At 33.0% G+C, this 27,471-nt stretch overlaps 4 protein-coding genes across 4 annotated transcripts in view; 3 read left to right on the top strand and 1 right to left on the bottom strand.

Annotated features, from left to right (window-relative positions):
- Positions 1–27,471, bottom strand: part of LOC106639281 (dual specificity calcium/calmodulin-dependent 3',5'-cyclic nucleotide phosphodiesterase 1A-like) — a 115,434-nt gene that overhangs the window by 59,937 nt on the left and 28,026 nt on the right. The window lies entirely within an intron of this gene.
- Positions 1,976–4,308, top strand: LOC106639319 (alpha-glucosidase-like). The gene is made up of 8 exons (XM_014352855.2): positions 1,976–2,175; positions 2,272–2,606; positions 2,685–2,810; positions 2,881–3,294; positions 3,387–3,642; positions 3,721–3,916; positions 4,010–4,153; positions 4,239–4,308. Exons 1-8 carry the CDS (start codon positions 2,025–2,027, stop codon positions 4,306–4,308), a joined length of 1,692 nt encoding a protein of 563 aa, XP_014208341.2. The 5' UTR covers positions 1,976–2,024.
- On the top strand, positions 9,779–15,066 carry Hbg3 (alpha-glucosidase). The gene is made up of 8 exons (XM_014352853.2): positions 9,779–9,931; positions 11,799–12,133; positions 12,226–12,351; positions 12,416–12,835; positions 13,117–13,372; positions 13,447–13,642; positions 13,756–13,899; positions 14,398–15,066. The coding sequence occupies exons 1-8, from the start codon at positions 9,781–9,783 to the stop codon at positions 14,465–14,467; spliced, it is 1,698 nt and encodes a 565-aa protein (XP_014208339.2). The 5' UTR covers positions 9,779–9,780; the 3' UTR covers positions 14,468–15,066.
- AGLU2 (alpha glucosidase 2) lies at positions 18,152–21,297 on the top strand. The gene is made up of 8 exons (XM_014352852.2): positions 18,152–18,691; positions 18,761–18,948; positions 19,147–19,413; positions 19,519–19,761; positions 19,833–20,018; positions 20,094–20,352; positions 20,431–20,773; positions 20,882–21,297. The coding sequence occupies exons 1-8, from the start codon at positions 18,535–18,537 to the stop codon at positions 21,033–21,035; spliced, it is 1,797 nt and encodes a 598-aa protein (XP_014208338.2). The 5' UTR covers positions 18,152–18,534; the 3' UTR covers positions 21,036–21,297.

Raw genomic sequence — 27,471 nt, 5'->3', positions numbered from 1 at the left:
AAGTTAAATTTTATTCAGTATGGATTAAAGTTACAACATTAAGTGTAAAATCTGAGTAAAAAATCATAATTGTAACCATATATTAAATAGTTACAATTCGAATAATTTTTTTTTAGGTGTACCGACTTACACACGTTTACTTCAACATACATTTCTCTTCAACCACTCGAGAATAATAAAAATAGGATTTAAATAGCATAAAGTACGTAATAATAGTATACACCTGTGATCTGAGACATTCTTGTCAAATATATAATGATTAAATATTGAATTCTGATTTGATAAACTGTAGATGAACAAACGTCAATCGCACATACACCTCAACTTGCGATTCGAATGCCTCAGGGGGTACATGGGAAACGTTTTGCGCAACATCAGAGCGTAACAAGGAAATCAATAAGATAGTTGTTGCTGTGTACACATTTACTAATTTTATTTTAAGCAACTCGACAATTCAGACTCAAAAAAATCTCTTTTTTACCCTTTGGCTTTAAATACCTTACAAAAGGAAATGTCACTTTCATACCCATACTAGTAGGACAATAAAATTCGGCTGTTATTTATATGTGCCTGTTGTCACCGGTTGCTAAAGAGAACCACACGAGAAATTAACCACATCACCGACTTGTGTGTCACAGGACACGCACGACTGCCGTTAATTTTCACAACGTTGCTATATGCCTAGAGGGAAGGACACGCTACTATGTTTTACATTGTATGTAAACAAGTACAAGAGAGAAGTGGGTGTGGGTAACTGTGAGTGGTTTGGGAAGCCAAACAATAGCCTGTTTTTTATCCGTTTTCGTTTTTCTTGTCTTTGGTAATTCGATCGAAGGCTTTACTGTAGGTTCTTCTCCGAATTTTACGCGTCTTGAAATAATGTGCGTCAATTTCATACTTTATTCACCTAAGTACGTGAAGTGTAACTTTTTTAGTCAAAGTTTGAAGGGAACTGTTTTTTCAAGGTGGTGGTTTATTTCTTAATCATACCATATTTATTTTTCAAATTAAATAACAATTGTTTATAATTAACCCTGGATCTATGTATGAAGGAAATTTATCGTACGTAAGTATTTTATCGGAACAATCTTCTACTTTAAAAGTTCGATCACCATGTGACCAAAACATTACATTTTTTTTATTCTTTACGTGATTAGTCAAGACAGATTACGTGATTTTTTCACAAGATTTTTAAAAAAATCCAACAGACTTAACTGTAGAATTATGATATGAAAATAATCTACAGTGATGTATGATTTTTTAATAAAAAAAAAAAAACCTTTTTTTTTATCGAAGGTGTTATAAAATTAAATGTATAAATAATGTATAACTGCATTTTGCTGTCTTATAATGTTACTGATATCAAATACAGACGTTTAAATTAAAAAAAAATTTATCAATGACTATTAATTCATTTACGTTATACGGTTATCATTTAAATTTATCTAAAAAAATATATTATTATTCAATAGCAAAATCTTTTTCTTTTTAGTCAGTATGATGTGCTTGTTGAATAGTTAAAGTATTTATTTTAAGTAATTACAGATGGACTCATAATATTATCTTCAAACCAACAATATTCAAACAACACAAGGCCAAATTGTACTTTTAGCTAATGTTAAAAAAAATTTTTCGTTAAGTATTATTTGTTTATTTATACACTTTGGATTACGTGGTATTAACTCTAAATATTTCTGCTCACAATATTTTTGTTACATCATAAAAGCGTATTTTTTTTGTCAGTTTTTTACATTGAAAATAAGAAAGATTTTTAAAATACTGAAAACAAGATAAACGAAGTGTAAAACATAAAAATTATCTGCTGTTTGCATGTTGAACATAGACAAAAAAGATGAAATTTTCGTCATTGTTCTCACTGGCAAAGGTATAAAACGGATAATTCTTGTGAACTTTTCAGTATAAAGAATAGACATCGATATCCGCAATTTTTTTTACGTTGCTATAATAATTTCAATTTTCAAATTACAATTTGATTAATAGCACGTCATATTAAAGATATAAACATGAAGATTCTCATAGCTGGACAAATCATATTATTACTGCTCTGCAAAATTCATGGTGAACCGTTAGAATGGTGGAAAACCATGTCTCTCTATCAAATCTATCCAAGAAGCTTCAAAGACAGTGATGGCGATGGAGTTGGAGATCTCAAAGGTAAGCGGGCCTTACAACTTATGATAAATTGAATTTATTTGTGACATTAATTTAATGAAGCTCAAAATTGATTATATGATTCATATGATGAGTAAGGTATTTTAAGCAAATTTCAACATGTGATTGATTCCAAATTCGATGCCATTTGGTTATCTTCTATCTACTCGAGTCCAATGAAGGACTTTGGTTACGATGTGACCAACTACCGGGGAATAGATCCCATTTACGGGACGATGAAGGACTTTGAAAATCTACTCAATAAAGCTCACAGTTCATCGATCAAAGTTATCATGGATTTCGTGCCTAATCATAGTTCCAACAAACACGAGTGGTTCCAAAAAAGTGTAAAAAAAGTAGAACCCTACACAGACTACTACGTTTGGCACCCTGGCAAAATGGTGAATAGAACTCGTCAGCCACCAAATAACTGGGTAAATTTTGATTGGTTAAAAGTGCATGAAATAATCGTTTTTACACAAACTGTAGTTTCTGTATTTAAAAAAAAATAGGTTAATGCCTACTACGGATCAGCATGGACTTGGAACGAGGAGAGACAGGCATATTATTTGCATCAGTTTTTACCAGAACAACCTGATTTAAACTACCGCAACGAAAAAGTTGTCGAAGAAATGAAGGCTAGTCCACAGTATTACAATCTTTTACTAGAACATTAAGCATTTTTTCCACGAAATGTTTGTTTACTAGAATGTCTTGAGATTTTGGTTGGACAAAGGAGTAGATGGCTTTCGCGTGGACGCAGTACCACACCTCGTAGAAGCCAAGGAATTGTTGGACGAACCTCTAACCGGTACAACCAATGATTCGAATAGCTATGAATACACCGTTCATATTTACACAACCAATCAATTGGAAACATATGAGATGGTGCGACAGTGGCGAAACGTGATCGACGAATACAAGAACAAAAGCCAACGTGTCCTCATGTTAGAAATATACGGTGATCCTAAAGAGACTATGGATTATTATTGTTACGGAGCAAGCTTTCCTTTTAATTTTCGTTTCATTTTTACAAACCAAAACACCACTGCTGAACAGTACAGATATTTGATTGACGAATGGATGGATCACATGCCTATTGGATCCACAGCCAACTGGGTGGTCAGTACGCGATTAGTAGTTGTATCACGAATGCGACCACGATAAAAATCCCTTCGTTATCAATAAGGTACTTGTTTGAATGTAATTCGCAGGCTGGAAATCATGACAACACTAGAATTGTTTCAAGCCATGGTTACGATTTTGCTCCAGTCGTAACGACGATGGTTCAGCTACTTCCAGGAGTAGCTGTCACTTACAACGGCGAGGAGATCGGTATGGAAGATACGATTCTGTCGTGGCAGGAGACCAAAGACTCCCAAGCCTGTAGGGTCGGGGAAAAGCTTTTCAGCAGTGTGACTCGTGATCCTGCCAGAACCCCCTTCCAATGGGATTCCTCGGTATCAGCTGGTAAATGTTCAATGTGGAATTTATTGACTTTCTAATTATAATTATCATCTATTTTGTTTTTTGATATATATACATAAGGATTTTCAACAAATCCAAAACCTTGGCTGCGAGTTCATGAAAACTACAAGAAAACTAACCTAGCAGCACAAAAAGCCGTTGATAAATCATACTATAAGTCCTTCGTAAAAGTCACCAATCTTAGAAAATTACCAGTTATAAAAACAGGATCGTTTGGGTCCATGATGCTGAGTGATAATGTGTTTGCTTTTTCGAGGTAATCATGTAATTTTTTTAATGTACAAAAAGTATGAACAAATCAATCGTACATTAGATTTTATGAACATCTTACAAACATTTTTTATTACAGAGATCTTAATGGTGAAAAATCGATTTACGTTGTAATAAATGCTGGTTATGAAGCAGAAACCGTAAATTTGAAAAAATACGATGATACACTGGACAAAGTAAAACTGTATACGGCCTTGCCTGTATTCAAAGACGTCAAAGATGGGTCAGTTAATTGTAGTAACTATGTCCATAAAAAAAAATTTTAATAATTTGTCTCATAAATTATAATTTGTATGAAATAATTTCAGAGAAATTATGGAATCACAGAAACTGCATGTAAATGCGCGAAGTGGATATATTTTCACTGCTGTTGACTAAATATGGAGACCAATTATTTTTGTACGTTGATAAATATTATAACTTTGTGTTTTTTTTTTTTTCAATAAATCAATAATACAGCAGTTCAAACTATAAATGTATATTTTAAAATCCCACAACGTTTATCCGTAAAATTTCTAATAAATGCAATACCAAAATAATAATTAAATTCTATTCATGAAGTTAGTAAAAAATAATTTTAATAAGTAACAATTTACATGAGACTTACAATTCTAGATTCTTTGAGATAAAACAGAACATTTTTTAAAGAAAATTAATACTAAATGATAATATCCAGATGTGCTATGTTTTGTTTCACAAAAAAAATGTTGTAGAAGTCCACAAATGTATTTAGTTTCAAATTCATTTCATTAGTACTTAATAGTAGTCGTGCATTGTATAGAATAAAGTTGAAAAAATTTTTAGACGGCTGTGTTTAAGTTTTTTTTTTTTTACTATAAATTGTTTTTTCGGATGAATATTTTACATTTAATATAAATTAAAAAATTAAACTATTATAAAAATGTATAAAACCAAGTAAAACTAAAATGTATAGTGTTTTTGTTTGCGATATATTTCTGAATGTAGATTAAAAACTTTCAATAAAAATATGTTTATTATTTATTACTTTGAACTGACATAATGCTGCTCATTTTTAAAGTTTGAACAAAAGTAGTGTAATCTAGAATCATATATTTATAAATCATTTTTTTATCTTATTGAAATTAACCTCAGTCAAAATTTGACAATTGCATCCTATTTATTTGTTAGTTCTTAAGCTTTTCCATTTATCTATTCATTCAATTGAATTCTTGCAGATTAAATAATTTTAAAAAGTTAAAAAATCCATTTATATACTGATAAGCTTTATTACCATACAATGGCTACAGTATTGTAAGAATTTAAGTAATTATTAGATAAAAGTTTATCTAAGCATATTGTCATATACAAAGATAAGCATGTATCAAAACATCCAATCAGTGTTATAATTGAAGATAAAAAAAATGATCTTTATTTATTAATATAAAATCTATTACATGATTAAATAACACTAAGAATTTGTGGTTACCATTCATTGGAGATAAGCAAAACGTTTTCTCAATTAAATCAACATAAGTACCTCTCAGGCGTTCCTGCTGCTTTGCTCAATTATGTGTTTGACGAAGCACCAACGAAATCCTATCAGTGTCAAGTTAATTCCGTCTAGATGTCAAGGCCCCAGTTTTCTTTTTCTCCTAGTCGTAGCACAATCGCACAGATCAACAATTGAATTACATAGAACTCGGTTTACAACAGATCCAAATTATGTAATCATCTTTAACGTCTACAGATTTACTCATGAAATCACTTAATTCTTAATCCTTCGTATGTATCATGAATATTGAAAAATGAACTATAAATAATTATATTTTGATTCATTTACTATAAAAAAATTTTTTTCAAACCATTCGCTTAAGAATGTGTCTTTTTATGAAATCAAGAGCAACGAAGTTACTTCATTATAAATTACTTCATTAATAAATAAGACTTAATTGCAAGTATCAAGTGATATTTGCCATGTCAAATAATTCTGGTAAGCACTACCACGTATTACTGAAGCTTATTTTATCCTACAAGAAGCAGTATAGTCCTAATCAACCCCAATACACGTACTGAAGGAAACGAGTCGTGAGAACCTGCGTATCCGTGAAGCCACGAGTTGGCTAAATTTTCGTTATCAGGGAGCAACCCATAGAAATTTCACGAGCTAGTATACTCGAATAGCGAGTAAAAGCCCACCTGTTCACCAACGCTGAAACTCCATGTACAGGGTGGTCGTTATTTGTCGATAGACGAGTCACCACGTGAACCCGATGATAATCAGTAGCGATTCATGGCTCGGTTATCCACGCATAATTTAAGCTCGGGGACAGTTGTTACTCGTCAATAAAGATGCACCACGTTTGTTATGCATAACGAGCAACAAATAACCATTGAAATGAGATTACGGTTGAATGCGTTTTGCGGCTGGAATCTGTAGCAGAATATTGCCAAATCTGTACTTTTTCGGGACTTTTTTACTCGTAATCGAAGGTTTTTACGAAAAAATGATAAGAATACTTTTTGTCTAAAAATTGGCCAAGGAATTTAAAAAAATTTATTTGTTTATAAAAAATGTTTATAACAATTAATCGGCCAATTTTACAGCCAAGCACCTTTGAAAATCGGATTCAGCGCATCAAAATACATAAAAAAAACTTTGGTGTAACAATGGACCTCTATCGGTTACGAAAAGTATCCTGGCTGCCGGACTAGGTTCTCAGGTGTAAGTTGAAAGCTTGATGCTCTCAATTAAGGCCCAAGATTTCAATTTATTCTTGGATGCCTGGCTGTACAAAGTAAAAAAAAAAAAAACCGTGAGTTTCACTATTCAAAAAAAGTCTTTAACCTTAATTTAAGGTAAAGGAGCTAGTTCACGAGTAAGAACTCGATTCACATAATACTTGGAAAATTTCTCGTAATATATAGTAACTTTTATTAAAATTATTTTATTAAAATTTTTACAATTACAATCATTGTTGTTCATTTAATCAAAACCCTTGTAATACTTATATCATGTAAATTTAAGTAAAAAATTATATCACTTAAGTTTTTTAATTATTGTAATAATAAATAATTTTGTTATTTCCTTCTAAATGAGTTTTTCATCACACATCTGTCGTGCAAGTAAAGTTAACAATTTGTACTTTTATTTCCAGCTCTTTTCATTTCTGTTATTCTACGCAACAAATAGCAACGTGACTCGTATGACTCGCGTCTAATGTTGTACTCATGATGATAATGACAGATTTTGAACAATAATAAACTACGTTTGTGATTATTTAATTTGACACAAATAGCAAGTGGAATATTGCATATTTTTCAAAGCCTTGATTTAATTTTTTAAAGTGTCCATCAATAATAGTGCTTACTTTGTTGGTGTACTGAAGTAGTATTACGTGTTTTATTGTTTTTTATTTCTCAGTTAATGCATACAGAAGTTACTTTTATAATGATGTTTTTTTTCTTTTTATCAGAAAAATTTTCACTCTTTATTTTAGTCTTACATTAAATATGTTTTTTATTTATTTATTTTTTAGTTAATTCAATAACTTATCAGAAATAAATGAAATTTCTACCTTACATTCACTACCATTTTAAATAAACATTGTAAACATTTTATTAAAAAATTTTTAAATACTAACAATTTATGTTGATTACGGAAAAAATTAATTACTTTGAACGAGAAATTTCTTACTACTATTTTATATCAATCAATTTTATTAAAAATTATAACAAATGTATCGTACAACAATATTTTAAATGAAAAGTAAATTATAGGCTCAGCTGAGCACTTTTCTTATCTGAGGAGTCTTTATTACTACTGAAAAAATGTACTATAGTAAACAGATACGCGTACAGTAGTCAGTACATTTCATTACACGAGAAAAAAATCCACTACTCATTTCAAGATCTATTTAACCTATCATTATTAGTAATATACTTTAAAAAAATGAGTATTACACTAAAAATATTAAAATATGGGAAATAACTGATAAAGTTTATCCAGATTGAGAAAATATCAGTCCAAGTAGCAATAATAAATTACTCCTTGCAACTGACTTGTTGTTTTCTTCATGAAGACAATAATAAAAAAAATAAAAAAATAATTCTCAGTTGAAAAAAGAAAATAAGGAAAAAAATATTTTACGCACGAAACTAATTGTGCTCTGAAAAATAATTGAATTAAGGATCAAAAACAAATGCAAAAAATTTAAATAGTCCTTAGTTATGGGTTACATTGTAATGTATATGCATATTTATGATAAAAATCTTAATGATACTTTAACTTTTTAACATCGCGCAAAATTGGCTGGCTAGCTACTTTCTATTAGGAAATTGTAAACCCTTACAACTGTGTATCATGCAAAATTGTATACTTCGTTAACACTTTGTCGTTTAAGTTTTCTCTCTACATCGATTTAAAATGTTTTTTTTTTTTATTTAGTTTAAATTATGAAATGAAACCTCTGGTCATCAAATACAGTATATCAAGAATTAAAATTTATTCATAAGCAAAACTCAAAAAATGATTTGATGGAATGGGTAGATTCCTTGATGTACCTGTATCTTGAAATTGTAGATTAATAATTTAGTTGAAACATAAATGAGTATAACATTTTACTTTTTTATCATAATACCAATGTTCGTAATCTGGTGATTTTAAGGTGATATTATTATATCCGATAACAAACAGCAGCTTCATGAGGAAAGTGTATAGGTGCTGTATAGATACAAGGAAAGTAGCACAAAATTTATTATACTGTAATCATGACGGATGCGTTCCGAGATTATGAATTGAAGAAACTTTATTTAATGCGACATTTCGGGCTATTGTAAACATTTTCTGTAATAAGTGTAGTTCTCTTTTTTTAGTATTTCATATGAATAATTGCAAGGTAAATTTTTTACCTGCAATAAGTGCAATCACACACATTGTCACACTGACGTGCTCCGTTCGTTTGCTTATTTACTTATTCTCGTGACTTCGTTTTTTTTTTTTTTTTTTTTTTGCATATTTGTAAAAACACGCCCGTCACACTGGAGATGTAGGTACACAATGAAAACCTTAAAAATCAGTTGATTGTCGATCATTCGAGCGAGCAAACGAGAAAAAGAAGGACAAGAGGGGGAGAGAGAGAGAGTGAGATAGAGAGCTGGTGGTAGGTCGATCGACGATGTATAGCGGATAACACGTGCATAAAACAAGGTGCCCCCTCCTCCTCCTGCTACTCCTGTGCCATCGTTTTCACTAGCGTTATAAATAGATGAATTGGCGAGTGTTGAATAGTCAGTGGTCGACTCTTGCGTGACACTGAATTTACTCGGTGCTTTATTGAAAGATTGATAAAGTATTCCGCCACTCGCGTCTTCTTGTTGTAGCCGGTAAATTTTTATTAAATGATTTCACTGATAATTACGTTACGAATGTAAATTTTTATCTACAATATCGGTTCGACAAGCTTAGGCGTGGAGTTTAATTTTCATTTATTCAATTTATTTGAATTGGTTTAAGCAAAAAAATCAGTGGTATCTCTTTAGATGTTAATAAAATACTTACACGTTATTTTTTATTAGTTATTTTAAAAATTGATAGTAAAAAAATTAAATCATTCAATCTTGTGGATTTTATTTCATTCAACAGATTTAATTTAAAGAATTTCGCACTAAAAAACAATTTTACCCCATCAAAGCTGTAAAACAACTAATTAAAAAATTAAACTAAATTTTTTTCTAAAATTTTATTAATCTACATAAAATAACATCATTATTTTTGTACAATTTGTTACAATACTAAAACTATAGCAGCGTTTCGTTTCAAATTAAATTCCAACAAGGATGCGTTTAATTTGTTTCAAAAGAAGTTTTTTCATTTTTGTTGACAGAAAAAACATGAGGACCTTTATAGCTCTTGGGGTATTAGCGCTCCTCTATCTCGGAGTTTATGGAGACTCATCAGACTGGTGGAAAGCTATGTCTTTGTACCAGATCTACCCGAGAAGCTTCAAAGACAGCGATGGTGATGGTATTGGAGATCTCAAGGGTAAGTTTTCCCGGAAATTTTCTTTCCTTTGAGTCGGTTATTTGAAATTGTGTACTGTTTAATACAAGTACACCCTGGGGGCTTTTTTTTCGCGTAACATTGTGTATGATGAATATTTAAACATCTTCCTACCAAATTACAATTCAAAAAAATGATTCTAGTGTGTTGTAAAAATTATAAATTAAAATTTGCATAACTACTCATAAAAATTGTATTATGCTCCCTAATGATCCAAGAACTTTTTATTTTTTATTTTAAAAACCAATTTAACTATGGACCAAAATTATGAATATCATAACGTATAACTACTTTCTCAATAACAAGCATATTATGAAAGAAATTTGAAAAAATACGATCTAATTTAAAAATCTGTTGACATATGTTGGAGTAAACAAATAATATATGATAAGAAAATGTTAAGGTTATAATCACTTTTCATCAGAATTAAATGTTTTTAAATTGCACAAGGGTGGATCACTTATGCAAGGTTCGTGGGTAAACGTAAGAATAATCATTCTAAAAGCTCAAAGTCATAAAAAAATAATAACCAGTTGTGGCAAGTCCCCAAGCTTCTACTGGCCATATCTTCCACATCGAGTCATAAACTTTAAAACCTCGCACTTCACAGTTCTCGTCATGTAACCGGCAAACGCGAGAGACTGACACCTGCCTCGGACTATATCCATTAGTGGCTCAAACCCTCGGGCGACTTTGCTCGCACTATCCCTTCGATATCCGCAAAGCGGATTATTCTACTTTCTGGAATCGACAGCGAGACGGACGGGCACTTTGCCCAGCGGTAGATGAGAGAGAGGGACGGAGAAATCACGTTAGCACGTCGAACTCGCCGAGTTTCAATTACAACCGATGATTAAAAGCCAATAGCAGGTCAGCGCTGGAAAAGTGTCAATTTGGATTCGTTAAAAGTTCATGGTTTGAGAATAAGTCGCCGATCTAATTGGAGGGTGAATCGGAATTTTGCGCGACTTCTTAATTATATCAGAGCTTAAAAAATTTTGTTTTTACTCTTCTCGCATCGACGATTTGGATGGCATTCTTTGGTACTTTGTACAATCATTGGCCTTCGTTTTATCTCGATTTCAAGTACATTATTTTTTTTTTAATTTAAAAAAAATTTTTTTTTTCATCCTTATGTTGAGCATATAATATTATGTTGTAGAGCTTATATTACGTTGCCGAGTCAACAATGTTAAAATCATCTTAACACCATAGTCTGATGGCTCCTTATCTGATGAATTGTTATCGATGAGTGTGATTAGCATTTATACTCAAGTGTGCTACAAGTATGAATTTTTGTATTAAAAGTAATTGGTATTCTCGAGAACCTCAATGACCCACGAATTTCCAACTAGTGTATGGTATGGCAGCCCAATATTATGGTCGCCCTTACCCCCGTACTGTTAATGCCCTCGATCAAGTAGGAGTGGGTGGACATTAACTAGCGTCGACAAATATTATGTATATAATACACGTGCAACGATAGGATGCTCAACTGAAAGTGATTACTGATGCAATCGAGAAAAAAAAAGCGAAAACTCTCGACACCCTTTGACATATATGATTCCAAGAGAAGCGTTAGTGATTGAGCGATATGTCATTGGTATGGATATTGACGAATGGCCCTTCAATTCGAACGTATTTTACACGAATGTGATGCAAACTGGAAAAATATTCAGGACACGTACTCGTGCAGTGAAGATACCACCCCGATATATTTTCGATAAAGGTGTACATTTCCATGACCTTGATCGATCGACAAAATAGTTTGTGGGATGAAACACAATCGAACTTTGATTTCCGTGTGAAAGATTTAAATGAATGACTGTGAGTTCATTTATCTTTACAGGTGTAGAGAGCAAATTGGAGCACTTGGTCGATACCAAAATCGATGCGTTCTGGTTGTCCCCCATATACCCGAGCCCCATGGTGGACTTTGGATACGACATCTCTGACTTCAAGGGCATTGATCCTGTTTACGGTACCATGCAGGATTTCGAAGATCTGGTGGACAAAGCCCATAAATTAAATCTCAAGGTCATCATGGATTTCGTGCCTAATCATAGTTCCAACAAACACGAGTGGTTCCAGAATAGCGTTAGAAAAATAGAACCCTACACAGACTACTACATGTGGCATCCGGGAAAAATCGTCAATGGGATTCGTCAACCACCAAATAACTGGGTAATTCATTGAGGACATCAATGCCTTTTTTTTGGTGTATAAAATTTTTTCGCTTCATGAAAACAAGAAAAAAATAAATAAATAAACTGCAGGTCAATGTATTTTACGGATCTGCTTGGACCTGGAACGAGGAGAGGCAAGAGTACTATTTACACCAGTTCGCTCCTGAACAACCAGATTTCAATTACCGCAACGAGAAAGTCGTGGAAGAAATGAAGGTCAAGAAATAACGGTGTTTCCCTAAATAACAAATTCTAATGAGCATTTTGTAATGTTCCACAGGACATCCTTAGGTTTTGGCTCGACAAGGGCGTGGACGGTTTCCGCATAGACGCGATACCCCATCTGTATGAGATCGAAGATTTGCGAGACGAGCCCCTGAGCGGAACCACCAGCGACCCCAAGAGCTACGGTTACACGATCCACATGTACACGAACGCTTTGCGCGAAACGTACGAAATGGTAAGCCAGTGGCGGGATGTTATGGACAAGTACGAAAACAAGGGCGACACGCGCATCATCGTAATCGAAGCTTATGCCAATATGAGCAAGACGATGGATTATTACTTGTACAGGGCGCACTTTCCCTTCAACTTTGGCTTGATCACGTCAGTCGAGAAACATTCGAAAGCTGAAAGCTTCAAGAAACTCGTGGACACGTGGACCGATAATTTGCCCGTCGGGGCTGTTTCTAACTGGGTGGTGAGTACGACAACCCATGAGTTACATACGCTAAACAGCGACTGCTTTGGATCTAACTGTTGTTACGCGAGACGTCGAATAACGCAAAAAAAAACTCAATTTAGTGTGCCATCTTGTCGTTTTGGCGTGATATCTTTATTGAGGTGATAAAATCATATCAATTTTATCAGTGGCATGATCAATTCGTGGAAAAAAATTTATTATTGAGGAATTTTTTGTTATCGTTTGTAGACATGATAATATTGATCAAGGGTTTTTTTTATCGATTTGAAAATATTTAGGCCGGCAATCACGACAAGTCACGGCTGGTGACGCGCTACGGACGCAACTTGGCACCACCCATTCAAATTATGGTGCATCTATTACCTGGCGTTGCCGTGACCTACAATGGCGAAGAGATCGGTATGGAGGACACTTGGCTGTCTTGGGAGGAGACGCAGGATCCTCAGGGATGCAACGCTGGCAAGGGTGGCTATGAAAAGTCGTCCCGCGATAAAGCTAGGACGCCCTTCCAGTGGGACAATACAGTTTCTGCTGGTAATTCTTTGCCGTGGCCTAATTTCAATCAGAGCTTCATGAAAAGTACACTCTCAAACGCATGAATGTTTTAGGATTTTCAACTAATCCGAATACTTGGCTTCGTGTGAATGAAAATTTTAAACATCTCAATCTTGCTGCTCAAAAAGCAGCGGACAAGTCCTACTACAAAACGTTTTTAAAAATAACGGAGCTTAGAAAGTTGCCAGCAGTCAATAAGGGATCGCTTCAAACGAGACTACTTAATGACGATGTATTTGCCTTTTCAAGGTAGGTCATTCGTTTGAATGTGTATCATCGATAAATCATAAATATTCTTCATTTAAATAAATATTGCAAGTTTGGTAAATACTACATTAAAAATAACTTATGTATCATTGCAGAGAACTTGAAGGCGAGACGTCAGTTTACGTGGTAATAAACTTTGGTTATTCGCCAGAGACCGTGAGTTTGCAAGCTTTTGAAAAGGTTCCAGACGATTTATTACTGTACGTTACCACGTCAGATTCTATGGACATCCAAAGCAGGTAAATACAATGTTTTACGTAATGGTTTCATTGCCACCTTTCTCAATCTAAATCAGTGAACATTCACCGATCAAGCATTTGAATTTAACTCAATGCTAAATGAGTGAGACTTTAAGAGCTGTTTATACTAACCATCATCATTTTTCCTGAATTTTGATGAATAATCAGGCACTAATTTGAGTGTACTCCACTCTTTATTACAACTGAACTATTGTAGAATAGCAAAACTTAATTAACCAAAAAATCAGTGATGGAATGTGCTGTTACGTACGATAGCACTGATTCGGTATAAGAAAGAATATTGACATACTTAGTATTTCTAGTACCTTGCGAAATATAAGTGAATAGAAAAAAAAAATTATAAAAAATTTGTTTCCATTGTACACGAAAAATTAAAATGTTATGTATCCATCTCATTAATTTAAAACGATTTTTTAATTTTTTTCGCTAAACAATTTGTACTCCATTGAATACTCTTAATAAATTTTTATTTTTCAGTGACAGTATAAAATCAACAAGTGTACAAATCAATCCAAGGAGTGGTGCTGTTTTCTTAAGTAAAAACTGAAACATAAAGATCTGAAGGTGGTAGTTTTTTTGTGTATGATGTACGACAAATTTATAATTGTATAAAAAAATCATTATCATGATAAGTACCATGCGAGGTTTCAGTTTTCAGTTTATGATAGTGTATACAATTCTACGAGGTATGTATTTGTAACAAAGCATTAAAGAAACCTTGCTAAATTGATGTAAATTTTTCACGACGACTTTCTTGCACTGAACAATATTTTGTACTCAAGAAATCAATCATGAACAACTTTACATGTGTTAGGAATGAAATTATTATTTAATAAGTTATTGTTATTGATTTCATTCATGTAATATTAGTTAGGAATTTTTTTTAACTAATTTTAATCACAATTTGTTGATGTGAAATGAAATAATATTATTTAGTAAGTAGCAGTACAGTTTACTTACAGTTTATTTATTGTTGGAAAAAATACGAGTGTTTGCTGATTGTGATGATGATCAATCTTCTATGAGAAATGGAATAAATTAGAAAATATTACATGATTTCTTGTTATTTTTACCTTAACTGGGCTACGTATTCCTGTTCAATCTGAATTCTATTTTTCTTTAAACTGTAAATAATGGAAAACTTTAATTCATCACATAACAATAATAATAATGAGGTGTAAAATATGTTATCCCTCACCGTTTATAATATTTTTTTTTTAGTAGTAGTGATTTTATGAATAAAGAAAGAGGGTGTTTATGTCATCCACTGAAAATTTATTGTTAGAATCAAATATGTATATTTTAACTATCAAAATTATTACCTACATGAATGTAAAAAGTTATTTGATGTGAATTTTAATGGTATTAATCATATTAATTTGATTTTATTAAAACTGTTTTTATCAAACGAATAATTTTTTATAAATTATTTTCATTCAAAATATTTTTTTTTTTCTACTCTACATCTGCTGTTTTTAATTGTGTAGATACATGTGCTTATTTTAATGAATAAAAAATAAAATTTTTATATTAACTATGTAATAGTCATTAAAAAGGTTTAAGTAACTAATATTGACGAGACTTAACATTTTATAAATTGAATGATAGTGCAATCATGACTCCACCAAAATCGATAAACTTTACATGAATTTTCAAGAAAGTCGAAACTCTCAAAAATGTAGTTTGCTGCAGCAATCTGGGAAGTAGTGCTGTTACGTGACTTAATATTTTAACTTGGATATTTTATGGAATAGAAAATTTTGAGCTTGTGAATCAAGCAAATTGTTGACTTCAAAGTATAAAAAATTCACGTGCCAGAAAAGTGAAAATTTTGCAGGATCGTAATAAAGATCCTATCTCGATTTTTTACTACCCGTTCACTTGCATAATATGTGAGTGTGAATGTCTATAAATTATTTACCTTTAGAGATATATCCCCTTCGAAAAAATAAAGTAAGCTTTAAACATTGTACAATTTTTACATAGAATGAGTTGTATACATTTTTCCCTTCGCATATTTTTTCGTACATCTTTATATTGTAAATATTTATATATTTTTATCATCGATACTTTACATTACACATAATGTACTTAATATTCATTAAATTAATCTTTATGACCTACACATATTCACCTTAAGGAACTTTACAACAATTATATTGCTCAAGTCGTAAAAAATATTGTACGATAATTATCAGGTTGTACTTGCCCTAAGAATATTTAAAAAACAGAATGTACGAAAAAGCTTTCAAGCTTCATTAAAATATCTACGATGTACAAGAATGAGGAAGGATTTTGTCCTTCCCGAGACTTTTAACATTAATAAGCTGAGCATCTTATTTAATTATCAGTAGACATAACTTTGCATATAGACTTTCACTTGCTTACCCTTTTTATTCTGAGAGCTCAAGATATATTTCAACTGTGCCACATAACTCACCCTTGTTCAAATATACGTATAGACATATTATTATTTTGCTATCAGAAAACTGAGCTTTACAATTTCGGTACTTATAAGATTTAAAATTAAGCGTAAATTAATGCAATAAAAAGATTAGGTGTTTTTTAAAGTTTCAAATGCTGTGCAATACAGTCGTTTTAATTTACTTGATTTATATTAGATTCATTTTTTATCAAGTCCGTCATTTAATTAAACATTAATTCTTAGGCATGATCGATGCATGGGACTTTTTTATATCCATATCAGAGAAAAAATGTACAGCTCTTAAAAAAAAATAATAATAATAACAAGAACTGAATCCTTATATGATAAATAAAGATAAATTAAACTCAATTCAATAGTGATAAACTGAACGATGACCTTCTAGAGGCTATTTAATGCTTTTTAATGCAAGACTTCAAGTTAAAGTTTTATCATGCAATCTTCGTTATTGAAACGGAAAAAGAAGTTTCTCAAGTGCGAGGTAAAAATGTTTGTCAAAACTTTTGTAGAATAAAGTCAAGCGTTAAATTACACCTAAGGCGGAACTTTGAAATTTTTTGTCTATTGACTGTGCAAACAACTGGAGAGTGTCGTCGGACCCTTGGCACTGAACGTAGTAGGTTACTCATTGCTTGGTAGATAGGCATTAGGCGATTCTAGTTGCTTATGCAACCATGTCCCGGTTACTTTTTGCTTTTAGATTTTGATGCTTTTTGATATAATTACGTTATCCGATTCTACAATGTTATTTAATGCATGACACAAGACATAACAGATGCTTTATGACTCAAATTAAATGATGTAAATTACTAGCGTGTCAGAATCAAATACTTTTGTGACAAATACAATAAACAAAAAATTAATTTTTATCATTTTCTAGTATGTCGTCTATAGTTACTACTATTTGCTTGTATTATAATTCCACAATTTATTCTCAGTTTATTGGAACATAAAAATGCAAAATACATTTTCCTTATATAAGACGGATGATACCGATAGATAATACACTTTTAATACTGAAGGCTTATCTCGTAATGGAACAATGTGGAGTCGTTTACAATGACTTGGTTTCAATTTCATTTTAACTACACTTTTAATATACAGTTGAGTCAATAGAAATAAATGTGTTTAAATTAAATCATTACATTAAAAATGATTACGAATTTTTTTTTCTTACGTCAATTGTGATGCAGCGTGAAATTGTTATTTTCTTTATCATCCAAGCATCACGAAAAAAAAACTACATTCTCACTCGATAAGCAACGATTTTTATCTGCACTCCACTGATAAGGAAACTGCACCACGTTTCTCAAGTTCGCAAAACAATTGTAGCTCCTTACGTAACTTTGCAACTGGCCGTCAAGGCACATCTTTAGTCCATCTCAGGAATTAACCATCGTATTTTTACCAGCATTTTGTCACGGAAAAAAAAAAGAAAAAAAAACATGGTAATTATTCGCAGAGTCCCCCAAAGTCGATTCTTTTAGCAATTAGGTTCACAAACCCAGTGATGAGATTAGCTTCAAATGTACGTGTACACATAAACTCCTACACATCATTAACTCTCTGTCACGCAAATCTGTTAGAGTCAACTTCCCCAAGGCCATCGCTGAATTAGATGCGCTCCTACACACCTCGATTCACGCGCCCATTGTTTGAAGCGCAATTTTCCGTCATCATCACCACAATAATTACTGTTTGTCGAGCAAATGAAAAATGAAAACATAGTCGACGACGTTCTTTGCGTTTTTCGAGCGCTAGAACTAGTTAGGTATTAGTGTCGCGCGAAATGCCGAGCCAGAAGAATCGGTCCTAGAACCGTACTTCTTATACTCTAGTTTTTTGCAATCCAATAGTTGATATATCCGGAAGAGAGCTTTTCTCTTTTTTTTCATCCGATCTTTGTACTGTAGTTGAAAAATAAAATTTATCGTTTCCGAGGACGCAGAAAATTCACAAACAACTGTAGGACGTGACGTAGTAGTTAGAAAAACAGCTCACCGAGCGATAATTTTTACATGTTGAATTGAAAAAAAGCGATAGTTGGTTGGGAGCGATTAAGATATTGCTAGGTGGTATCGGCCAGATAGTTAATAGATAGTGGCGTCTTATTCATGATACCTCTTCTAATATAAGGGTCTGCTAAAAGATCGGGATCTAGCAGTGTGAAAATGTTGGCTCTGAGGTGGTGCGTGGCTCTCCTGATTTTCGCCACTTTGACAGCAGGAGAGATAAAAAATAAAGGATGGTGGAAGAACGCGGTCTTTTACCAGGTATACCCGAGAAGTTTTATGGATGCCGACGACGATGGCATTGGTGACCTTCGAGGTAAGTTTTGGGGATCTAGTGATCGATTGAGGAATGTTAGTTTAACACTCTTCTTAACCGAATCTATAGGTATAACGGACAAGCTAGAGCATTTCAAAGAGTCGGGAATCACGGCCATATGGCTTTCGCCTATTTATGCCAGCCCTATGGTGGACTTTGGATACGATATATCCGACTTCCGTGATATCGACTCAGCGTATGGTACAATGGAGGACTTTGAAAATTTAACGAAAAAGGCTAAACAGCTTGGCGTTAAGGTAAATAGGGCAAAATATTCACCAAGGGGCTGCAAATTCTTGAAGCCATTGAAAAAGACTTCATAAGTCATTCTAAGTCTTTCAAAGACTTCAAAAGTCTCCAAAGGACTTTAGAGTGCGCAGCCCCTCGATATTCTCTCGTTTTCATAAATATACCGTTTTATAAGATTCGTGTTAAAATAATTGCGATCAACGTAGGTCATCATGGACTTGGTACCTAATCACACTTCGGATGAGCATGACTGGTTTATAAAAAGTTTTCACGGCAAAGGCAAATACAAGGATTATTACGTCTGGAGAGAAGGAAAAGAAAGCAACATGAAGCCACCCAATAATTGGATAAGCGTATTTAGTGGACCAGCATGGACTTACAATGCTACTAGAAAATTGTGGTACTTCCACCAATTTGAATACAGACAACCTGATTTGAACTATACCAACCCCAACGTGAGAATGGAAATGGAAGTAAGTCGTCTTTGTATACTACTGCACTTTGTTTTAACGAGACATTAAGTCATTACAAAAGTACAGTTGTCACTAGCCATCAACATCATTATTATCCAATTTTAGGAAATCATCAAATTTTGGCTAAGCAAAGGTATTGACGGTTTTCGAGTGGACGCCATTCCTCACGTCTACGAAAAAGATGGCCTCCCAGATGAGCCTAGATCGAATGATCAGCAAGCTGGCGAAAGAGACTACAATTACTTGGACCATATATATACAAAAGATGATCCTCGTACATATGACCTCATCCAAAGCTGGCGAAATCTCATGGACCGATGGGCTGATGAGCATAACGAAGAGGAAAAGGTCTCATATTCTGAATATCATTTTAATTTATACGTCTGTTTTTTGAATTAAACTCTACTTATTAATTTCAGGTCATTTTAACGGAAGCCTACACGAACCTTAAGAATACAACAAAGTTCTACAAATATGGATCCCATGTACCGTTCAATTTCAACTTCATCGTGCAGGCCAACAATAATTCGGGACCCGAGAAATTTAAGGAAATTATTGATAGTTGGGTTCAAGAAGTCCCTCCAGGAAACTCATCAAACTGGGTGGTAAGGTCGTACTATATCTATCCTCAAGTATTTGACAACATCTTAGTATCGATCCGAATCAATATTTACTCATAGATGGGAAATCACGATCGCAACCGTTTGGCTACTCGTTATCCAAACAGGGCAGATCAGATGACAATGTTGGCCATGATACTGCCTGGAGTTGCAGTCACTTACAATGGTGAGGAAATAGGTATGGAGGATAAATCAGATATTACGTGGGAGGAGACTCAGGATCCACAAGCTTGCAACGTTGATCCAAATGGTAATTGGAAGGCACGCTCTCGGGATCCTGTCAGGACACCTTTCCAGTGGGACGACACGAAGAATGCTGGTAAGCTTTGATTAAACTTATAATAAATTTCTGTGAATTCTTACATCAATAACATGATTAAAATTTTATGTTTTGTAGGTTTCAGTAAGGCTGATAAGACCTGGCTGCCAGTTCATCAGAACTACAAGGAATTGAATTTAGCCAAGCAAAAGATAGATCCAATATCTCACTACAAGCTCTACAAAAGTTTGACATCCTTGAGGAATAGTTCAGAAGTATTGAAAAATGGATCGTTAAAAACTGAAATTTTGAACGGAAACGATGTTTTGGCTGTTATTCGCCAGACAGATCGACAGAGCGTTATTCTTTTGATCAATTTCCAAAATGAAAAATCGCAGAAAGTAGACATTAGCAGCTATACAGGACCTGGTAATAATGTTACTATCTATGTATCCAGTATAGGATCCAATATGATGTGGAAGTAAGTTTGCTTGTCATTGATAAATACAAATTTAATCATTAGCAACTTTTGTTCACAGATTTATGATAACTGTCTGATAAAATCTAAAAATATTTGTTTTTAATTTAGCTCAATGGCAGTTTCTGACAACATTATGCTCCCTGGAAGAGCTTCCGTTGTTTTAATTTCGATGTTAACCAAATCTGGAGCAGCATTTCTAATAGTGCCCATAAAATTAATTCTATCGATGGCACTGTTTGGTTTATTCAAACAAATGTTCTGAAAATTTTTTTAAATGTCATAACTCGAAAACATAACATCTTATAATAAATTTAAAAATATTTTTGGACTCCGTATCTCATACACATTTGTTGGATGCTATCCGTAATGTTGACAAAATACAATACATTTGTAATAACAATCTCTAATTTGTTGATTTCCAAATGATTGAACAGTAATTATTCATATGATTTTTATAATATGTGGACACTTTTATATGATAGTGCGATCTTTACAATGAAATAAATTATTAATTGATTTTACAATATATTCTTATTTTGATTTGTAAATGTTAGTAAAAAAAATTTTTAGGAAAGACGAACCCAGTTATTTCAATACATAATTTAACATACATAAAACACTTAAAAATTTATATAATCTTAAGATAAACATGCAGTCATGTAAAAGTTTGTATAATGATAAAAATATTAAAGTTACATCATGGATTAGACGTAAACCATGGAATTTTTCTGTGCACTCGTTGCATTTATTGTCAATAAACTATTTTTCATCAGTTTACAATTGGTTTTTTGACGATCAGCTGATTGTATCTTTAAAAATCAATAGCCTTGATAGATGCACTTGACTCGAGAGTAGATAACAAAAATAAAAAGGTACATTTTTTTTCGACGTCAACATTATACTGATTACACGACTGTGGCCTCTACTCCCTCGGGGGATTGATTGTGTCACGAGCAAACTGCAAGACTGAGCGTCTGCGCTAACGCACCCTGTTTCAGCCCCTGAGAAAATATACGGAAGTTGGATAATGAATTGGCGAAAGAATGAGCAATCAGGCTGATCTTATTATTTTTAACTGGATGAATTTTATACTTTAGAAAAAATATTTAAATTGTTAAAAGCTAGGTAAATATTAAGCTGTACATTTTAGGATAATATTTGAAATGTTAAAAGTAAGGGACATGTAATGCATTGGACAAAGAATACAGTTAAAAATTAATTCTATCTGGTTATGTTAAACGTCTTTCTCGTGATCTAAATGAGTGTTTATAGTCACTTGTGATATTCAATAAACATATCACGTTAAAAAAAGAAAACACAATGTGATTGCCTTTTTTTGCCTATTTTTTTTGTCTTTGCAATCGTACATACTAAGTACCACCCATTACATCCTAAGACTACCATTAATTGTGGAAATATTTTTCAAAGAGAAATGTTAAACTAAACGCCATCATATAAAATACGAATTTTAAAAATTTATTTATTGTAATATTCAAATTTGTAAAAACTTTTTTTTTCATACAAACTTATCAAAAGTTTTATATTTTATAAGCGATATTCAAAGATTTTGTGAAATTTTAATTCATCATCATAGTAATCGAACAGTTTTTTGTCCATTTGATTCTTTAGAGAATCAACAAACCAAATTTTATCGCTTTCAATTATGTTCATATTATAAACTAACATTTTACAATCATCATTGAAAATCAATGTTTTAAGGTAAACAAATTTAAAACTAACGTAACCATGGTAAGGAGTAGAAAAAAAAAAACTTAACTCATTCTTTACCATCACTTAGGGCATAAAATATACCTATTTAAAAAAAAATTTAAACATACCTCTATAATGTCACAATCACCATTAGCTCATGTTCTTCAAACAATTATGAGCAAGAAATCGAATTACAGTCTCGTGTTACATCTATGTTGGTAACTTACCTGCAACAAATAAGAACAAGCACCAACTATGATTAAAGTTCAATCAAATAATACGGGGATATAGATGTATCGAAATAAGTAATTAATGTCACACACTTGGGTGGTCTTTGGATATACCATTGCCAATACCTGCTAGGATATCGGGGAAAACATTTATTTTCATGGGTCATGTACTTTTATTAGAGCTTTACTGTTTAGAAAAATAAACTTGTATTACTACGTGGTCAGAGCACTTTATACGCTTTAAAAAAGGAGTGCACGTGCTATTTCTCTGGTATTAAACCAAAGTTATCCCATTTTTATATCGTTTTCTTTTGTATTTTCGTTTTTCCTTCGTTTTTCACTTTTATTACAGCTCCCGAGTACATAAATACCAAAGATATCATAGAAATTGACAAAAGATAGTAACTTAGTCTCAAAATTTTTTAGCACAACTTAACATATTATAAAACACAATATAACAACAATTGTTTAGCTACACATGATTAATCATGAACTGAATCGCAAAAATACAGAACACCTTACTTCCAACGTCACAAATCACAGGGAGAGAGGTTCTTGCAGTGTAAAAAAGGGCAAAGCAGAAAAGCTCCACCTCGTGCCTAATATCCGTAAAAGGAATTTCTCGAAACTACGTGCGCGTTAAAAGAAATGGGGGTAGGGCGTCGACGACGAAGCTTCGTCACACGCGCTCGCTACAATAAACCGACGTAGGTAAAAAAGGAGGGGGGGGGGAAACGTATGCAAAACTTTTGCTAGAACAATTCCATCGACTCCTTTCCTGGAAAAGTGCAAACGCACACACATGACGAGCGTACGCTTGCCGATTTTCTGCGAAAAAAATTCAACCTTTTTTCGTGTTTCCATTCGTTCCCCCGTCCTTTTTTTTTTTTGCAATATTTTTTTTAACGCATTTTTCAGAAAAAAAAGAATGCGAGCCATGTACAGCACATTTGATTTTTCTGCTGCAAAAAGTACTCGCTCGGGAGAAATCGACGGTCACAGTGCTGCTGATGTTACGTACATTCCATACATCGAGAACCACATGGATATTTTTGCCAGGTGAGCATAAAATACCAAACTCGCTTAAAATTTCCATTTCCTCCTTGGCTTTTTTTTTTTATTAAAATCCTTTTCCACATTTCCCTCTATTGTTCCCCTATCGAGCGAAACACCAGAGAAGCCGAGACGTGGGGCTCCACACGATCACGTCTCCAAGCGTAAATCTCATTTTCGTACCACCAATTTAGTTGGCTTTCGACTTAGCTGCCGCTGCAGCACTCACTATACTTACCTAGAGGAAAAGCATGACTTGGAATATAAGATGCCGGAGTAGGAAAGACGCATATGACGTGGAAGAACGAGTGTAGTATCGAAAATACCTATCACCTTTGCAAATTGTCTTCGAGCTTTGCTTTTAGCTTGGCTGCTTTAGGTATTAGTTTGCCTCGTGTCTCGTCAGTTATTATTTAAAGTTTTGAGTTTACATTTTCAACTTAAAAGAATAAAAAATATGTTACATATTTTGTACCAACTCTGTGGGCAGGTGAACAATTTGTCCACCAATAAGATTTATTTTTTAGTGATATTGCCAACAAGTAATTTAATCAGGTGTTGGTTGAACACTTCATAAACATTGTCTTATTGGTTTGATAATTTTTTTTTGCCCCTTCGAAAACACACATTTCAACAGGTAGGAGGAAAAGAGCGTGACTTGTGACAAACCGTGTTTACGTATCATCTATTTTATCTCCAGTCAATCAACTTCCTACACCGATTAGATCAACAGAACGCAGCCAATCAGGGGTATATATATTATTACGGTGGTGTTGTACCATTCCCTCGAGAGGACCGATACTCAATACTTGAACGAGCGATCACCAAGTGACCTTCTCTGGCATTGTTTCGATAACTGCTCCGGAGTTTGTTCACACTTAACAAAGTACGGGGGTTCAACCTTGACGCTCCGGCTTATACGAAATCCAACTGGGGTGTCAACACTCAGGAGCAGGTTTTTCCCTACAGTCTGTCCTACGAACGTGTATTGGCTGCTTTGAATAATCAAAAAAATAATTGTTATCTAAATAAAACTAGTAGTATGTGTTTATAATACAATGACAATGGTGATAAAACAGCTATTATTGCAACCGCGATGTCAAAAATAAAAATAATAATATTGATAACTAATAGTGATAATACTAGTCATCTTAAGATTGTAAAAAATCGCAATAGCTAAAGCTGATGATAAGTAGATTAAATTTTTATTATACTGCAAGAAAATTATTGTAAACAGGCAAATCTTACAGCGTTTAATGCCACTCCGGGTACACAGTGAAAATTTAAGCTTCTGAACAAGCAAAGAAAGAATTTCTTCCAAGAAGCATATGGTAGCTCGAGTATCAGCGTATCGTTTCCCCATGTCCCTCGTACCTATTTGGCTCTCGGACAATCTTTCTACCAGCAAAACGCCAGGTAAACTTGATGTACAGACACGACCTCACATCGTCCCCAAGGAGTGACCTGAATTTTCGCCGTTTTTATGAATAGTCGAAGTTAGGGGGGGAAAGATAAACATATATAGCGCAAGTTCAACTTTCTGTGTAGGTGAGTCGCATGCGCGGAAGCGCGTCGGTTCCGCGTCCGAGTATAAAAAGCAAAAAACACTTTACAACTCCGCTGAGGCGTCGACTCTTGTTGTTTCTTCTGCTTCTTTTTTTTCTAGAACGTGTGTGTTTACTCTATTTCTTTTTTTCTTTGGTTTTTTTTTTTTGTTTTTTTTTTTTTCAAGGTGCTGGTCCGATTGGTGATTTTTCTTTCCACACGAGCGAGGAAGAGAACTTTTATCTTAGGACCGGTCGAAAGATTATGGCGCGTATAAGACGAGGGGGTGCTAAGCGATTTGTTTGCTCGCGCGTGATTTGATCGTTTTTCTTTTTTTTTTTTTTTTCTTTACAAGTCTTTGCAATTTTTTCCATTAGTTTTTACAATGGTGGTAGGAATTGATGACGCGCAGCGAATATTGGTGGGAGGATGTTTGAACTTTACTATCGTGTGTCAAACTGCTTGCTTGCTTTTTTCAAGGATGTTTCCGAGTTTAATGATTACTGATTTATTTGTTGTTACCAATTTTTTTAGAGAATAAAATAAAAGTACTTAAATTGAATTTTTTCATGAGTTGACAGCCAATACAAGCGATTGTTTAGAAAATTTAAAAGTAAATCTAGTGGGCTTGATTCATTTATTAAATGGTACGTTGTTACATGAAAACAGGAAAAAATTTATTTTATAATTGTAAATTTCTGTAAAAAATTTAAAAAATTTAAAAATATACATTTTATAACTATCATTTCATCCTAATTTCAACAGATCAATTAGAAATGTTTATGTTGAAAACCATATGTAATAACATTTTTACAGAATTAGTTTAATATCCTGAGAACACCTGACGGCTATTAAGAGGACAGACTTCAATCAACTAAATTTGTATAGATAGTCTTTGGATGCTCTCTCGGTTATTCTGTTCCAAATCTGAGATATTTTTTTTTCCCAATATTTACAGTCTTAAATTAGGCTTAAATGTTTTTCTTTTAAGATATTTCTATGGAAAATAATACGTAGAAAATAATTTTTTTATTTGTATTGATGTATTTTAATTTTATTGATTTTATTATTGATATATTTTTATTAAGTTTAACTTAAATGTAGCTATTAAAATCATCTCATGTTTTTTTAATCATTTGAACTGAAGAGCTCAGAGTTTAAAAGATATTATTAATTTCATGGCATTATTCGACGAATTCTTACTCTTATTTGTTTTGATATTGTTCCACAAAATTTGTTTACTCGTGGTATAAATTTGAAAATGAATGACAAAACGAAACTCCTACAAAATTTAATTACAATGAAACTAAGAACTCGACCCAAAGGGTATTCATTTGTATGATTATATAGGGAATCAATTTATACATTAATTTCAATTTTAAAAATTGAAGATGAGTAAGCATTAAGCAAGCGTAAGAGCAGGTGACAAAATTTGAGAAAACGAACGCTCCTCTTCTGGATTTTTTTCCTTGCCAAGTAATAAATTGATGTGGGGCAAGTAAGCCTGGCAACCGCAACAAAACACCTCATTGAGTTTCAATATACCTCATGCGTAGAACAGTAATCTATACATACGTAAAGAAAAGGTACGGGACTATACCTGATACACTAACAATGGGTATAGCGAGTAATGCATCCCCCTGAGGATCATCCCTCGGACTTCTATGCACAATATCCGATTACATTATCTAAGAACGTCTTTAAATACTCCCTTTATGTTTCTATGCGCGTAGCACTGCAGAAAGTTCATGGCTCAATTCAGTTTGAGCTTTATTATTTTTTATTTTTGGCAAAAAGAATTACTAGTACATGATAAAATAAATAAATAAGTATATATACCGGTAATTTACTAGCCATCTGAATGATTTGAGGTTAATGTTAAACACTATTTCCTTTTTTGGTAATAAAAAGTCCCGTGTTGTTGCTGACCAAGTTTCCGGTTGCCCATAAATAATTCCAAAAAAATATCTATTACTGAATAATTTTTTTTTTTAGTTAAAAAGCATTTCCAACTTTCTTTGGCTGAACGGTTTAGTTAGATTAATTAGCATTTCAGCCTAGTTGATTATTTCATATTACTTTTAGTTGTTTTTATTATGTATGCTTCTTAAATATTTTTCCATGTTACTGAAATTATTTTTGCTAGTCCAATGACAGTCG

This window comes from Copidosoma floridanum, unplaced genomic scaffold (assembly GCF_036245765.1).
Source record: "Copidosoma floridanum isolate Cflo_tuat_1 unplaced genomic scaffold, Cflo_Japanese_pri ptg000019l, whole genome shotgun sequence".
Taxonomy (NCBI): domain Eukaryota; kingdom Metazoa; phylum Arthropoda; class Insecta; order Hymenoptera; family Encyrtidae; genus Copidosoma; species Copidosoma floridanum.
The sequence above is the reverse complement of the archived record's forward strand: the minus strand, read 5'-3'. Positions and strand labels throughout refer to the sequence as shown.

Coding starts and splice junctions, on each gene's coding strand:
- LOC106639319 (XM_014352855.2), top strand. CDS start 2,025: ATGAAGATTCTCATAGCTGGACAAATCATATTATTACTGCTCTGCAAA. Junction 3,295..3,386: donor GATCCACAGCCAACTGGGTG/GTCAGTACGCGA, acceptor TGTAATTCGCAG/GCTGGAAATCATGACAACAC. Junction 4,154..4,238: donor TTCAAAGACGTCAAAGATGG/GTCAGTTAATTG, acceptor AAATAATTTCAG/AGAAATTATGGAATCACAGA.
- Hbg3 (XM_014352853.2), top strand. CDS start 9,781: ATGAGGACCTTTATAGCTCTTGGGGTATTAGCGCTCCTCTATCTCGGA. Junction 12,836..13,116: donor GGGCTGTTTCTAACTGGGTG/GTGAGTACGACA, acceptor GAAAATATTTAG/GCCGGCAATCACGACAAGTC. Junction 13,900..14,397: donor TCTATGGACATCCAAAGCAG/GTAAATACAATG, acceptor TTTATTTTTCAG/TGACAGTATAAAATCAACAA.
- AGLU2 (XM_014352852.2), top strand. CDS start 18,535: ATGTTGGCTCTGAGGTGGTGCGTGGCTCTCCTGATTTTCGCCACTTTG. Junction 19,762..19,832: donor AGCATAACGAAGAGGAAAAG/GTCTCATATTCT, acceptor TATTAATTTCAG/GTCATTTTAACGGAAGCCTA. Junction 20,353..20,430: donor GGACGACACGAAGAATGCTG/GTAAGCTTTGAT, acceptor TATGTTTTGTAG/GTTTCAGTAAGGCTGATAAG.